Source organism: Trachypithecus francoisi, unplaced genomic scaffold (genome assembly GCF_009764315.1).
Source record: "Trachypithecus francoisi isolate TF-2019V2 unplaced genomic scaffold, Tfra_2.0 Lachesis_group3, whole genome shotgun sequence".
NCBI lineage: Eukaryota > Metazoa > Chordata > Mammalia > Primates > Cercopithecidae > Trachypithecus > Trachypithecus francoisi.
Genome location: NW_022681468.1, coordinates 98334182 through 98350871, shown reverse-complemented (window position 1 = coordinate 98350871; position 16690 = coordinate 98334182). Strand labels below are relative to the sequence as shown.

The 16690-nt window shown below is 40.5% G+C and overlaps 1 protein-coding gene across 1 annotated transcript in view; it reads left to right on the top strand.

Annotated features, from left to right (window-relative positions):
* The window catches only part of BLM (BLM RecQ like helicase), a 109364-nt gene that overhangs the window by 21751 nt on the left and 70923 nt on the right, over window positions 1-16690 (top strand). Inside the window, exons 2-3 of the mRNA XM_033188981.1 lie at window positions 12265-12366; window positions 14241-14941. Of these exons, the coding sequence (XP_033044872.1) occupies window positions 12269-12366; window positions 14241-14941 (799 nt within the window). The 5' untranslated portion in view covers window positions 12265-12268. The remainder of the gene's footprint in view (window positions 1-12264; window positions 12367-14240; window positions 14942-16690) is intronic.

Sequence of the window (16690 nt, the reverse complement as noted above, 5' to 3'; positions counted from 1 at the left end):
TCCCTAAAGATACATTTTCTTTTCTTTCTTTCTTTCTTTTTTTTTGAGACAGGGTCTTGCTCTGTTACCCAAACTGAAGTGCAGTAGTGTGATCTTGGCTCACTGCAGCCTCAGACTCCCAGGCTCAATTGATTCCACCTTGGCCTCTGGAGTAACTGGGACTACAAGTGCATGCCATCACACCTTACTAATTTAAAAATTTTTTTTTATAGAGACAGAGTCTCACCATGTTGCCCAGGCTGGTCTTGAACTCCTGGACTCAAGCAATCCCATTGCTGCCTCCCAAATTGCTGGGATGACAGGTGTGAGCCACCATGCCCGGCCTTACGTTTTCAACAGTAGGGAAATATGAATGCACAAAGTTATTTGTTACAGCATTATTTGTAATTGTAAAATATCAGCGAATACTTCAAATGTCCATACAGGAAATTTGTTGATAAATATCTACACAATGGAGTCCTGTACAGCTGTAAAGAAGAATGAGGAAAATCTTTACAAACGGGTATGGAGTGATTTCTAATATATGAATGGAAAGCGTACATACAGTGTGCTATTTTTTATGTAAGAAAGAAGGGAAAGAGACTTATGTCTGCTTATTTTGCAAAAAGAAAAACAGGAAAGATAAATCAGAAATTATTGAAATTAATAACCCACAGGAGGTAGATGGCAAAAGGATGGAGTTGGAAGAACGCTTCTCTGTGGGGAAAAAGTCTTTTATGTAGTTTTAACTTTTAGAACTATGTAAATGTTTTATATATTCAAAAATCAAATCCACAAGAACAGTACAAACACAAGCTAATCTATTTCAAATGATGAATGTAATCACCCTGAAGGTGAGGTGGGGATGACCAATCAAGTAACTTTTGAATATAGTACTTTAATTATATACCCTTAATCTAAAGAAAGAAATGCAACTGAATTTTGAACTCTTTTTAGTAGGTTTTTTTTTTAGTGACAGGAGTGTAGCAATTTGAAATTACTTCCTGTAGTTTCAGATTAAATAAATGAATAAATATATGATCGGTTTTTTTCTATGAGTTTTAAGATAGATGGATACATCAATGGATGTATAGATGTAGATACAGAAATAGATAGAAGTGTTTATATTTCCTAGATCTGTCTACTAAAAGGGCCTAGGAGCGATGATATGCAAGTAGCAGATCATATCTAATGGCCAGGTCTTAGATTTTAAATATTTTTCCTCATTAAAGTAAATGAAGGCTATTTGGGGAAATGGTGATTATGGCTGAAGCAGGGAAAGTACAGGAAGACCATGAATGTTGTGCCAGGTAGTAAGAAAGTGCCTGATGGGAAGGGCAGAGGAACCAATGGGTTAAAGAAGAAAACAAGGGACATTAGAGTATATCTTGAGACAAATGAAAACGAAAACACAGCATGCCAAAACTCATGGAATACAGTGAAAGCAGTACTAGGAAGGAAATTTATAGCTACAAATGCTTACATTAAAAAAGAAAGACCCGAAATCAACAACTTTACACTTAAAGGAACTATAAAAAGAACAAACCAAACCCAAAGCTAGCAGAAACAAGGAAATAATAAATATTAGGGCAGAGATAAACAAAACAGAATAGAAAAGCAGCAGAGAAACTGACAAAACAGAACTGATTCTTTGAAGTGATAAAAAAAATTGATAAAACTTTAGCCAGATGAAGAAAAAATAAGAAAAGTTACTGAAATCAAAAGTGAACAAGGGGACATTATAACTGATTTACAGAAGTAAAAAGATTTATTTATTTTATTTTATTTTTTTGAGACGGAGTCTCGCTCTGTCGCCCAGGCTGGAGTGCAGTGGCCGGATCTCAGCTCACTGCAAGCTCCGCCTCCTGGATTCACGCCATTCTCCTGCCTCAGCCTCCCGAGTAGCTGGGACTACAGGCGCCCGCCACCTCGCCCGGCTAGTTTTTTGTATTTTTTTTAGTAGAGACAGGGTTTCACGGTGTTAGCCAGGATGGTCTTGATCTCCTGACCTCGTGATCCGCCCGTCTCGGCCTCCCAAAGTGCTGGGATTACAGGCTTGAGCCACCGTGCCTGGCCAGTAAAAAGATTTATAGGAGAATACTGTGAGCAAATGTATGCCAACAAATTTGATAACATAAAAGAAATGGATAAATTCCTCAAAACACATAACCACCAAGACAAAATCATGAAGAAACAGAAAATCTGAACAGACCTATAACTAACTAGTAAGGAGATTCAGTTAGTAATCAGGAATCACCCAACAAAGAAAAGCTCAGGGCCAGATGGCCTCACTGGTCGTTTCTAACCAATATTTAAAGAAGAATTAACCCCAATTTTCCTCAAACTCTTCCAATTAATGATATATTTGATAAAGGGTTAATACCCAGAATATATAAAGAATTCCTCCTCAGCACTTTGGGAGGCTGCTGAGACAGGAGAATTTCTTGAGCCTAGGAGTTGGAGACCAGCCTAAGCAACATGGTGAAACCCTGTCTGTACAAAAAATTTAAAAATTTGCCAGGTGTGGTGGTACACTGCTGTGGTCCCAGCTACTCAGGAGGCTGAGGTGGGAGGATCACTTGAGCCTGGGAGGTCGAGGCAGCTATGAGCTGGTGCACTCCAGCCTGGGTGACAGAGTGAGACCCTGTCTCCAAAAAAAAAAAAAAAAAACCTCATACAGCTTGACAAATAACCCATTTAGAAAATGGAGAAAGGATTTGAATAGACGCTTCCCCAAAGAAGATATACAAATGACCAATAAGCAAATGAAAAGATGCCCATTATCACTAATCATTAGAGAAAGGCAAATCAAATCCAGGAGATAAGACCTCACACCTGTTAGAATGCCTGTTACAAAACAAAACAACAAAGCAACCAGAAAATAACAAGTGTTGCTGAGGATGTGGAGAAATTAGGATGTGAAAAAATGGGAAGCCCTGTGCATTATTTATAGCAATGTGAAGTGGTGCAACCACTGTGGAAAACAGTATGGTGGTTCCTTAGAAATTAAAAATAAATTACCATATGATTCAGCAATTCTCGAAAATATATTTGTACACCCATGTTCATAACAGCATTATTCACAATAGCTAAAAGGTGGAAGCAACTCTAATGTCCTTGAATGGATAAGCAAATGTGGTATGTATCTACAGTTAGAGATTATTCAGCCTTAAAAAGGAAGGAGTGGCCAGGCGCAGTGGCTCACACTTGTAATCCCAGCACTTTGGGAGGCCGAGACAGGCAGATCACAAGGTCACAAGTTCGACACCAGCCTGGCCAACATGGTGAAACCCGGTCTCTACTAAAAATACAAAACAAAAATTATCTGGGCTTGATGGTGGGCACCTGTAATCCCAGCTATTCAGGAGGCTCAGGCAGGAGAATCACTGGGAGGCGGAGGTGGCAGTGAGCCGAGATTTGCGCCACTGCACTCCAGCCTGGGCAATAGAGCAAGACTCCACCTCAAAAAATATTAGTAATAATAATAAAAAAGGAAGGAGCCTCTCATGGTGACTCACACCTGTAATCCCAGCTACTCGAGGCAGAGGTAGGAGGATCATTAGAGCTCAGGAGTTTAAGGCTGCAGCAAGCTCTGATCTTGCCACTGCACAAAAAAGGAAGGAAATTCTGACACATGTCTCATAACATAGATGAAGCTTGAGGACATTGTGCTGAGTGAAATAAGCCAGTCCCAAAAAGGCATATACTGTGTGATTCCACTTACAGTGTGAATATAGTATGATTCCCATACTGTATGAGTCAGCTGATGACAAACTTGTTTTTTTGATAATCTGGAAGTGTCTTTATTTCTTGTTGCTTTTTAAATAACAGCTGTATTGTTTTTAAATTAGCATTTGTGTTTTTTTTTGAGACAGGGTCTTGCTCTGTTGCCCAGGCTAGAGTGTAGTGGTGCAATCACAGCTCACTGCAGCCTCGACCTCCTGGTTGAGCTGTTCTCCTACCTCAGCTTCCTAAGTAGCTGGGACAATAAGCATGCACCATCATTCCTGGCTAATCTTTTGTATTTTGGGTAGATGAGGGGTTTCACCATGTTGCCCAGGCTGCTCTCCAACTCCTGGGCTCAAGCGATCCCCCCACCTCAGCCTCCCAAAGGGCTGAGATTACAGGCATGAGCTACTGTGGCCGGCCTGAATGACAGGTCTATTGAAATACATTACACATGTAAAATTCACCCATAAACTGTACAATCCAGTGGCTGTGAGTATATTCAGTTATGCAGCCATCACCACAATCAATATTAGAACATTTTCGTCAGCCCACAGAGAAACTTGCATACCCCTTGCCATCATCCCCAAATCCTCTCATCTTTCCCAACCTTAGGCAATCATTAATCTACACTGTATCCATGGATATGCCTATTCTTATACATTTCATATAAACGGAATCATACACTATTTCATCTTTTGTGACTGGTTTCTTTCACTTAACATAAGGGTTTCAAGGCTCATCATTATTGTAGCATTTATCAGTACTATATTTTTTATATGGCCAAATAATATTTTGTTGATATACACATTTTATTTATCCGTTCATCACTTGATGGACATTTGAGTGGTTTCTGAATTTGGCTATTGTGAATAATACTCCTGTGAACATTTGTGTACAAGTATTTATTTTGAATACCCATTTTTCACTCTTTTGCATATATAGCTAGGAGTGAAAGTGCTGGGTTACGTGGTGATATGGTTTGCCTGTGTCCCCACTCAAATCTCATCTTGAATTGTGACTCCCATAATCCCCATGTGTCATGGGAAGGACCTTGTGGGAGGTAATTGAACATGGGTTTTTCCCATGCTGTTCTTGTGAGAGTAAGTCTCACGACAGCTGATGGTTTTATAAAGGGCAGTTCCCCTGCACACACTTTCTTGCCTGCCACCATATAAGATGTGCCTTTGCCCCTCCTTTACCTTCTGCCATGATTGTGAGGCCTCCCCCGCCATGTGGAACTGAGTCCATTAAACTTCTTTTTCTTTATAAATTACCCACTCTCAGTATTGCTTCATAGCAGTATGAAAATGGACTAGTACACATGGTGACTACGTTTTGCTTTTTGAGGTATTGCCTGACTGTTTTCCAAAGTGGCTGTGCCATTTTAGAATCCTACCAGCAGTATATGAGGGTTCTGATTTCGCCACATCATTGCCAACACTTACCTGTTGCTGTTATTATAGCTACTTTTAAAAAATAACAGCTTTATTGAGATATAATTCATATACCATGAAATTCACCTTTAAAAACCTAGTGTACAATTCATTGCCCTTGATTTGTGAAGGATATTTTTTCTGGGAAAATAATTCTGGGTTATTTTCTATCAGCACATTGAAGTTATCATTCCACTGTCTTTAGATTTTCATTTTTGCTAAAGAGAAATCAATTTTTTGTCCATATGGTACACAGTGATATATTTTGATGTGGATTTCTTTTTATCTCTGCTTGGAATTTTTTGACTTTCTCAAATCTGAAGGTTAGTGTCTTTAATTAGTCCTGGAAAAGTTCCAGCTGTTATCTTTTCAAATATTAATTCTTACCAATTTTCTCTTCTTTCTGGAACCCTGGCTAGATTTATGTTAGACTTTCTTACTCTGTCTTCTATATCTGTTAACTTCTCATATTTTCCATCTGTTTTCTCTCTCTCTCTCTCTGTGTGCATCTATTAAGTCAAAAACTATGAAGGGTCTGAAATTTTACCCTACATTTATCCTACATTTATAGCTATATTTATCTTTAACCACTTTTCTGAAGTTCTAATTATCTATTGTTATGCCTGATTTTCTTTGGATTGTGTTGGTATATAATCAGGTTGTCTACATGTAATGATAATCTCATCTCTTCTAGTATTTTGTTTTTCGAATATTTTTGCATTGGCAAGAGCATCCAATATAGGAGTGAAAATGAGAGAACAATATTGTTTTTGCTGTTGTTTTTAATGGATTCACCCCTAGTGTAAAATATGTGGTATTTGTTGGTTCCAGATTTTAAATACTTGTAATTTTGTGTTTTAATGTGTTTGTTAGACATGGTTTGAGTTTTATTAGATGCCTTTTCAAAAATGCATTGATATTACATACTGTATGATTCTATTTATATGAATCAAGAAGTTTGAGAAACAATGAACGAAGAGCACATATGACATAAAATTCTGTCAAAAATCTTTGTTTAGAAATTATGTTTGGCTGGGCGCGGTGGCTCAAGCCTGTAATCCCAGCACTTTGGGAGGCCGAGACGGGCGGATCACGAGGTCAGGAGATCGAGACCATCCTGGCTAACACGGTGAAACCCCGTCTCTACTAAAAATACAAAAAACTAGCTGGGCGAGGTGGCGGGCGCCTGTAGTCCCAGCTGCTCGGGAGGCTGAGGCAGGAGAATGGCGTGAACCCGGGAGGCGGAGCTTGCAGTGAGCTGAGATCCGGCCACTGCACTCCAGTCCGGACGACAGAGCGAGACACCGCCTCAAAAAAAAAAAAAAAAAGAAATTATGTTTGATGTTTAATTTTATCAGAGAACAGAAAGTTGCTTGCCCTAGTTCCCCAGTTAAGATGAAGTTGAGGTTCATAAATACCTCAACTTAAAAAAATACAAAAATTAGATTTTTTGATTGTTCTTAGTTAGGCTCACCACCTTTGCCCCAGGGAAAGTAACTCCTCCCCTTTGAACAGTCACTGAGTGAGGCTTACAGAGCCGAGGCTCTGTTTTTCAGGAACCACCCCCTAAAATCTCCACTTTTAGCAGAAGACTGGAAACAGAAACATCTAAATGTTACTTGGCACTGAATGTCTTAGAGTAGTCTTTTTGGCAGTCTATCCCTTGATAGACTGAAATAGCCATCTTTGACAACAAAATGAATAAAAAGTCAGGTTTGACCTAGTCTTAATTTTGATAGATCCCCAACCAGTAACTTTAGTGTCACTTATTTCAAAGAAAAGGCACTTTTTTTCACTATGTTTTTCTCCATCCCATCTCTCTCTCTCTCTCTCTCTCTCTCTCTCTCTCTCTCTTTAAAGGGTTATTGTGTTTACTTTTATTCTTTTTTTATTTTTGAGACAGGGTCTCTGTTGCCCAGGCTGGAGTGCAGTGGGGTGATCATGGGTCACTGAAACCTCTACCTCCCGGGCTCAAATGATCCTTCCCACCTCAGCCTCCTGAGTAACTGGGACTACAGACACGTGCCACCTCACCCAGCTAATTTTTGTAGTTTTTGTAGAGACAGGTCTTACTTTGTTGCCCAGGCTGCTCCTCCAACTCCTGGGCTCAAGTGATCCTCCTGCTTTGGCTTCCCGAAGTGCTAGTATTCCAAGTGTGATCCACTGTGCTCAGCCTACTTGAAAAATTCTTTTTTTTTTTTTTTTGAGAAGGAGTCTTGCTCTGTCGCCCAGGCTGGAGTGCAGTGGCCGGATCTCGGCTCACTGCAAGCTCCGCCTCTCGGGTTTACGCCATTCTCCTGCCTCAGCCTCCCGAGTAGCTGGGACTACAGGCGCCGCCACCTCGCCCCGCTAGTTTTTTTTTTTTTTTTTTTGCATTTTTTAGTAGAGACGGGGTTTCACCGTGTTTGCCACAATGGTCTCCATCTCCTGACCTCGTGATCCGCCCGTCTCGGCCTCCCAAAGTGCTGGGATTACAGGCTTGAGCCACCGCGCCCGGCCAGTTTTTTGTATTTTTTAGTAGAGACGGAGTTTCACTGTGTTAGCCAGGATGGTCTCGATCTCCTGACCTCGTGATCCGCCCGTCTCAGCGAGGGATTACAGGCTTGAGCCACCGTACCTGGCCGAAAAATTCTTAATAGCCAGTTTTGAAGGTAATGCTTGAAGCTTACATTTCCTGTGACTTTTTTTAAACACAGGGTCTCACTGTCACCCAGGCTGGAGCAGCGGCACAGAATTACTCACTGCAGCCTTAAACTCCTGGGCTGAAGGGATCCTCCCGCCTCAGCCTCCCTGAGTAGCTGGGACTGTAGGTGTGTGCCACCGTGCCTGGCTAAAGACAGGATCTCCCTATGTTGCCCAGGCTATTCTCAAACTCCTGGGCTCAAGCCATTTTCCCGCCTTAGCCTCCCAAAGTGCTGGGATTATGGGCGTGAGCCACCGCTCCTGGCCTGCTTATTTATATGCTTTTGTAATGGCATGATAGCTTCTTTCATATATGTAGGAGAAAATTTTAATCGTTTTCTAGATTGAATTTGTGATTCTTGTGGTCACTCTAATTCATAGGTTTATTTTTTTGGTTTCTGAGTGCTCATTGTACCCAGAAATTGTTCCTTTTTTTAATATTGTGAAACTTCACTAGACTCAATTTATTTGTTTTCAGTTATTTTTTCTCCTTTATCACTGATCTTTGTTATTGTGGATGAACACTTTTTTAAAGAGATGGGGTCTCACAGTGTCGCCCAGGCTATAGTGCAGTGGCTGTTTACAGGTGCGATCATAGTGCACTACAGCCCTGAACTCCTGGGCTCATACAGTCCTCCTGAGTAGCGGAGACTGCCTCAGTCTCCTGAGTAGCGGAGACTACAGGCATGTTGGTGTGTCTCCTGAGTAGCGTTCTTTCTCTTCTCCTGAGTTCTTTCTCTCTTCTCCTGAGTAGCGTACAGGCATGTTCTTTTTGTGTCAAACAATTGTATTGATAGTTTAATGGAATATGTACAGAAGAGACACCCTTATAGTTCTTAGTACTCACCAACTTCTTAAAAGCATTCCCACTGAGGATTTTGAGTAAGAAAATTATGTACTCATTACCATACTTCAGAATGTGATTCTGGCTGGAGGGTGCTACCTCTTGAGGAATAACCAAAGAGCAGTGCATATCAAAAGCAGGAAGAGGTCCACTCAGAGTTAAGGTTGACTGCATGCTAGCTGTGAATCCATAGTGTAATCACTACAGTTGTAAAATAGTTAATCAAACAATTGTTCTCCTGGGATGGCTAAATAAACATAAAACCATGCTGTGCAGTAATGTAGGAAATCTCTTGTTATTAGAATACCATGACAGTTTTGATCCAAAAATAAATAAGTTATGGAAGGAATGTGAGAAAAGGGTAAGTGATGATGCCATGGACCACTTTGTTCTGCTTAGTGTCATAAGACTGAAGATCTGTGTACCTCTGCCTCCTTGTCAGTAGTCTACTTTGTTGATGTTGAAATTCTGAGAGGGCAGTAGTCTGACTTCACTCTTTATCACTTCACATCATTTATTAATGTGGGAAAGACCTCCACATTGTACGGCACCTTGGAGAGAGGACACCTTAACAAAAGATCAGTAATTTTATTATTTATTTATTTATTTATTTATTTATTGAGATGGAGTCTAGCTCTGTTGCCAGGCTGGATTGCAGTGGCGCAATCTTGGTTCACTGCATCCTCCGCCTCTGGTTCAAGCAGTTCTCCTGCCTCAGCTTCCCAAGTAACTGGGATTACAGGCACATGCCGCCATGCCCAGCTAATTTTGGTATTTTTAGTAGAGATGGAGTTTCACCATATTGGCCAGGATGGTCTCAATCTCCTGACCTTGTGATCCGCCCACCTCGTCCTCCCGAAGTGCTGGGATTACATTTGCCCAGCCAAGATCAGTACTTTTAAACTGGATTCCAAATGGTGAGGTGCCCTAGGAACTGCAGAGATCAAGGTCTTAAAATATTCTCCATTAAAAAGAATCAGGGAAGCCAGGTGCGGTGGCTCACACCTGCAATCCCAGCACTGTGGGAGGTCAAGGCAGGAGGATCCCTTGAGCACAGGAGTTCGAGGCTAGCCTGGGCAACATGGTGAAACCCCATCTCTACCAAAAATACAAAAAAATTAGCAGGGCATAGTGGTGTGCACCTGTGGTTCAGCTGTGTGGGAGAAACACTTGAGCTGGGGAGGCAGAGGCTGCAGTGAGCCACCACTACACTCCAGCCTGGGCAACAAAGTGAGACCCTGTCTCAAAAAAAGAAAAAGAAAACAAGAATTAGGGATGCTTGAAGAAATGGCCGATTCCAAATCGTGCAAAAAAAATGCACAAGGTAAGCCTGGAACATCTTTTCATGCCATATAGGAAGGAAGCTCTCAATGACTCATAAGGTTAAGTCATAAGGACTGAAGAGCCCACCTGAAAACTCCCACTGACAAAACATGAGTCAATTTTGAGAATCAATAAGGATGATCACTGTATTGGATTGAAACACACCTAATATGTTTAATCCATGAGTTCATAATGATACTGAAAAAAAATTCACTGTTTGAAGGTGGTGAAAGAATGAATATCATTTTTTATTTATCATTAATAATATATTTAAGGGATACAAGTGTAGACTTCTTTTTTGTTGTTGTTGTTGTTTTTTTTTTTGACACAGAGTCTTGCTCTGTTGCACAGGCTGGAGTGCGGTGGCACAATCTCGGCTCACTGCAACCTCTGCCTCCCAGGCTCAAACAATCCTCCCACCTCAACCTGCTGAGTATTAGGGACCACAGGCCTGCACCATTATGCCAGGCTAATTTTTTTGTAGTTTTTGTAGAGACAGGGTTTTGCCATGTTGCCCAGCCTGGTCTCAAACTCCTGGGCTCAAGCAATCCGTCCACCTCAGCCTCCCAAAGTGCTGGGACTACAGGCATGAGCCGCTGCTGCCAGCCACGTGCATATACTATATAGTAGTGAGGTATGGGCTTTTAGTGTACTGCATCATTATTTTGAAACTTATGATAAAAGTCTTACAGCTGGCTAGGCATGGCTCACACCTGTAATCCCAGCACTTTGGCAGGCTGAGGTGGGATAATGACTTGAGCGCAGGAGTTCAAGACCGGCCTGAGCGACATGGTGAGACCCTGTCTTTACTAAAAATTTAAAAATTAGCTGGGTTGTGGTAGTGTACACCTGTAGTCCCAGATACTCAGGAAGCTGAGGTGGGAGGATCACTTGAGCCCAAGAGGTTGAGGCTGCGGTGAGCTGTGATTGAGCCAGTGTGCACTATCCTGGGCAACAACAGATCAATACCCTGTCTCAGAAAGAAAACAAACAAACAAAAAGTATTCCTGCTAATGAATGAAAGAAGTAATAACAGAATCTAAATGTCACTATTTTGGGAGGTGGCCTTCCAAAATTGTGGAGTAAGGAACTCAGGGTGTATGTATAGCTGAAACAATATTGGATGAGTTGATAATTGTTGAATCTGGGTGATAGGTATGTAGGGATTTATTCCTTCCATCTACTTTTTTTGGGGTAACAATTAAGATATAATTCACATGCCAATGTGAGTTATTCAATGTTTATTAAATAACTAGCTACATTACCTAAAGCAGGTTAAAGAGGAAAAAGCAGCAGAAATAATTCCTTCTGGAGAAGGTGGGACAAAAGTTGTATTATGATCATGCTTATAAACATGAAGATTTCTCAATTGAGTGTAACTTAGTTTCTTCTAAATTCTGCTTTTCACTGTTATCTAAAGTCAAGATGGTTGATAGACATAGGTTAATGAGTGGAACATGGCTTATGTGAAACTTCATATTTCTAGAAATATCATCTAGCGTTAACCCTGCCTCCTAAGATATATGCTATAAAATAATAAAAGTAGATGTCTGGTAAAGGTAGGGAAAAGAGTTTATGGGGTTACAGCTATCAGCTAAAGTGAGGATTTTTCAATGCATGGATTACAGTTAGGATCTTCCTTTAGCCCCAGTAATTTTAAAGTGGTTAAGCCCAGGAGGGCTATAGCTCAGCATTACCACACCTTGTTACACAGAGATATAAATGTGCTTGGTAAACGTATTCTTTCAGGTTGAAACTAGATGATTATGAAGCATAGTATCTTGCTGGTAAACCTTTGCTCTCATTGGTGGTGGCGTTCCTCCTTTCCCCAATTTTGCCCTTGCACAGAATTCAGTTATTCATTTGTTCTTTGGGCTTTCCGTGTACTTTGATTATTTCCTCCCATCTCGCTCCCTTCCAGCTTCCATTTATCCTTCTAGGCCAGGTCCCATTTTTCTAAAAGCCCTTTCCTAATAATCCTCTCCCTAATGTCCTTTGTACTTATTTTAGTATTGTGGAGGAAGAGAGGGGGAACCTGGTTATTGCGTTATTCAAGTGAGCCTTCAGTTAGTTGAAGATTATATATTTCAAGTGTCACTAGTTGTAAGTGTCAAAACAGTCTATTGACCCCCCCCCAAAAAAAAAAAAGTCCTATTGCTCTGGGCACACTTGGAACAATGCCTGTTTGAATCAAGTCCTTCCTCCCCTTAATAAACATTGTGATTAATGCAAAATACCTAACTCCACTGAATTTTTTTTCCCCTCACTTTTTAGGATTATGGCTGCTGTTCCTCAGAATAATCTACAGGAGCAACTAGAACGTCATTCAGCCAGAACGCTTGATAATAAATTAAGTCTTTCAAAACCAAAATTTTCGTAAGTGTTTTGATTGGTTTGCTGTCACATAAGCACTAACTTACCACATTGTACACATGAGATATCTTCTCTTTAAACTCTGTCATTGTACAGATGAGGAAATGAAGCTGAGAGATTCATTGATTTTCCCAGTTTGTCAATTAATGGTAGAGTATGTTTTAGCAGCACCAGGTGAGATTGTGTCTCACCTTTGCATGGTTCCTGGCACATAATGTTTGCTCAATAAAGATTTGTTGAGTAAATGAATAATCTAGTAAATTTGGGCAGACAAGTATTTTTTAAGTTTTGTAGGTGTTTTTGTTTTGCTTTTGTTTTTGTTTTTGTTTTTTGAGACAGAGTCTCGCTCTGTGCCCAGGCTGGAGTGCAGTGGCGCTATCTCAACTCACTGCAAGCTCCGCCTCCCAGGTGCATGCCATTCTCCTGCCTCAGCCTCCCAAGTAGCTGGGACTATAGGTGCCCACCACCACACCCAGCTAATTTTTTTTGTACTTTTTAGTAGAGATGGTTTCACCGTGTTAGCCAGGATGATCTCAATCTGACCTCGTGATCCGCCCGCCTCGGCCTCCCAAAGTGCTGGGATTACATGCATGAGCCACCATGCCCGGCCTTTTTTTTTCTTTTTTGAGACAGAGTTTCACTCTTGTTGCCCAGGCTGGAGTGCAGTGGTGCAATCTTGGCTCACCACGACCTCTGCCTTCCAGGTTCAAGCGATTCTTCTGCCTCAGCCTCCCCAGTAACTGGGATTACAGGTGTGCGCCACCACACCTGGCTAATTTCGTATTTTTAGTAAAGATGAGGTTTCTCCATGTTGGGCAGGCTGGTCTCGAACTCCTGACCTCAAGTGATCCGCCCTCCTTGGCCTCCTAAAGTGCTGGGATTACAGACATGAGCCACCACGCCCGGCCAAGTATTTTAATATAATTTTACATCCTTTCATACAACAGTTTATAAGGAAACTACAGCTCTCCAGTTCTGCCTCTCCTCTAAGCTATCCTCCAGACTCCTAATGATACCTGATAATAATTTATATTATAAGTGATGCTTTTACTAGGTTGTAGACTCTGGGGTGCTTGGCTTTGAAGTCACCACTGATTTTCAGATCATTAAATCCAGCAGACAGCCACGATTCCCGCCTCTTTTACTTATCCTGCAGATTTTAACAGAGTTAGCAGTTTTTAACTCTTTTTCCCCTTGAAATTCTTATCAGAGTAGCAAAAAGTAGCCACATTTGACTCTCTTCCCGTTTTCTTTCTCTCTCTCTCTTTTTTTTTTGAGACAGTCTTGCTCTGTCACCCAGGCTGGAGTGCAGTGGCACAGTCTTGACTCACTGCAACTTCCACCTACTGGGTTCAAGCGATTCTCCTGCCTCAGCCTCCTGAGTAGCTAGGGCTTCAGGCATACATCACTATGCCTGGCTAATTTTTTGTATTTTTATTAGAGATGGGGTTTCACCATGTTGGCCAGGCTGGTCTCGAACTCCTGACCTCAAGCAATCCACCTGCCTTGGCCTCCCAAAGTGCTGGGATTACAGGCATGAGCCACTGTGCCCGACCTCTTCCCTTTTTCATTTATGCTCTCACCCCGCTCTGGAGATGCTATTGACTAAGGACTACTAGCCTAAGAAATAAAGTAGTGGGAATGGACTCTCAAAGCCAAATAATTAGCCTCTGAATGGGAAGGACCAGAGAACAAATAGAATTTAAGTTACTTGATAAATTTAAAATCAAGAGAGAGAGATTCTTTGCTCAGTTGGAGTTGGGATACAATTAATGTAACCTGTGTGAATTAGTTTAGAAAATTACAGTTTTGTTTTGTACAGTTGAGGGGTTTGTTAATATGGATCTATCTAATCAAGTTTTTCCATTATTTTTCAGAGGTTTCACTTTTAAAAAGAAAACATCTTCAGATAACAATGTGTCTGTAACTAATGTGTCAGTAGCAAAAACACCTGTATTAAGAAATAAAGATGTTAATGTTACCGAAGACTTTTCCTTCAGTGAACCTCCACCTGACACCACAAATCAGCAAAGGGTCAAGGACTTCTTTAAAAATGCTCCAGCAGGAAAGCAAACACAGAGAGTTGGCTCAAAACCATTATTGCCAGATTTCTTGCAGACTCCGAAGGAAGTTTTATGCACTACCCAAAACACACTAGCTGTAAAGAAATCCCGGGATACTGCTCTCAAGAAATTAGAATTTAGTTCTTCACCAGATTCTTTCAGTACCATCAATGATTGGGATGATATGGATGACTTTGATACTTCTGGGACTTCAAAAGCATTTGTTACACCACCCCAAAGTCACTTTGTAAGGGTAAGCACTGCTCAGAAATCAAAAAAGGCTAAGAGAAACTTTTTTAAAGCACAGCTTTATACAACAAACACAGTAAAGGCTTATTTGCCTCCATCCTTCTCTGAAAGCGAGCAAATAGATTTGACTAAGGAACAGAAGGATGACTCAGAATGGTTAAGCAGCGATGTGATTTGCATCGATGATGGCCCCATTGGTGAAGTGCATATAAATGAAGATGCTCAGGAAAGTGATTCTTTGAAAACTCATTTGGAAGATGAAAGAGGTAACAATTATTTTATCTTCATTTTAGTATGTTCATTGTACTTTTTTATTCAAAGCTAGCCATTAGGAATAGTCATGAATATACAGAGTTTTTGCCCTTAAGGTTGTTAGGGTCTTTAGTGGTGCTTTTTGAATAATCTGTTGGCCACATATGTAAGGCAGGACATACTGATGAAATGGAAGGTTTTAGTCTGCTAATATAATTTCCAGGATAGCTCTGTGATTTTATACATGAAGAAAATACAGTAGTTTCACCTTGTCCACAGCTTTGCATTCTGAGGTTTCAGTTACCCGCAGCCAGCCGAGGTCTGAAAATACTGCATATCTTCTCTTGCGCTTTGGAACCATTATTAAGAAAACACAAGCCTGCAATACCACGACAGTCAGTGTGATAACTGAGACCACTACTAAGTGATTAACAGCAACTCAGGTGGACAGATCAGGTCGGGGCAAGATTTTATCACACTACTCAAAACAGCTTGAAACTGAAACTTTATGAATTAATTTATTTCTGGGATTTTCCATTTACATCACAATGCCTACATTATTCACCTCTCTTCATCTCATCATGTAGGCATTTTTTATCATCTTATATCTTTACAAGAGGAAGGGTGAGTACAGTACAGTAAGATATTTTGAGCGAGAGACCATAGTCACGTAATTTTTATTGCAGAATATTGTTATAATTGTGCTATTTCATTGTTCATCTTTTTGCTGTGCTTAATTCATAAATTAAACTCTATCATAGGTATGTATGTATAGGAAAACACACAATACTTATAGGATTTGATACTGTCCGAGATTTCAGGCATCCACCAGGGGTCTTGTCACATATTTCCCGAGGAAAAGGGGGGTGCTGTTGTAAGATCCATAGAGGTTAAATGGTGGTCAGTGGTAAATTGGAAAATGAAACTAAGCCTTTCTACTGTAATTCCTTTATGGCTTGTTGCCACCTAATATTGATGAATAATGTACACTAATTGCACTATTAAAGTATTATAAATTACATTCAAAGTTTTTCCTGGCCAGATCTTGTAATTATTAAATGTCCAAAATTGAATGACTGAGATTACCCACATGTGGAAGTAACCACCTTATGAAGCAGTTGCAAATATGAGAGTAAAATTTTTAAACACCTGAATCCCGTTAAGGTTACTCTAGGGTGAGAGAGCACTGAAAAGTGATTGATGATAAGCAAAACTATAGTCTCATCAATGATGCTTCTGTTTCTGAAGGGAAAATTTGTTAAAAGATAGAGAGCAACGATTTGGGTTGTGTTTTCCCCCATAGTCCAAAAGAGAGACTTAAATAACTAGGAAACTTTGTGGTAAAGGTGGTTTGTACAAGCAGTCATGTTTATGTTATTATCAGACTTAACTGTTACACTTTACCCTTATTTAAATATGAGTGAAAAGCTGAAAACTAGAAACGTTGATACCAAATATGTATCTCGTAATTAACCAGAGACAGACATGAAAATCCCTAAGCAAGTCTTTGGCCTCGGTCGAGCATTCACTAGACTTAATCCAGTTGACTCAATAATAATCATTTATGAATAAATAAGCCAGCATTAGCGTGTGAAGGGAGAGGATCCATACAAAGTGGTATGATTGTTTGTGACTTGCCAGAAGCACTCATTCTTTTTTTTTTTTTTAATTATACTTTAAGTTCTAGGGTACATGTGCACAACGTGCAGGTTTGTTACATATGTATACATGTGCCATGTTGGTGTGCTGCACCCCTTAACTCG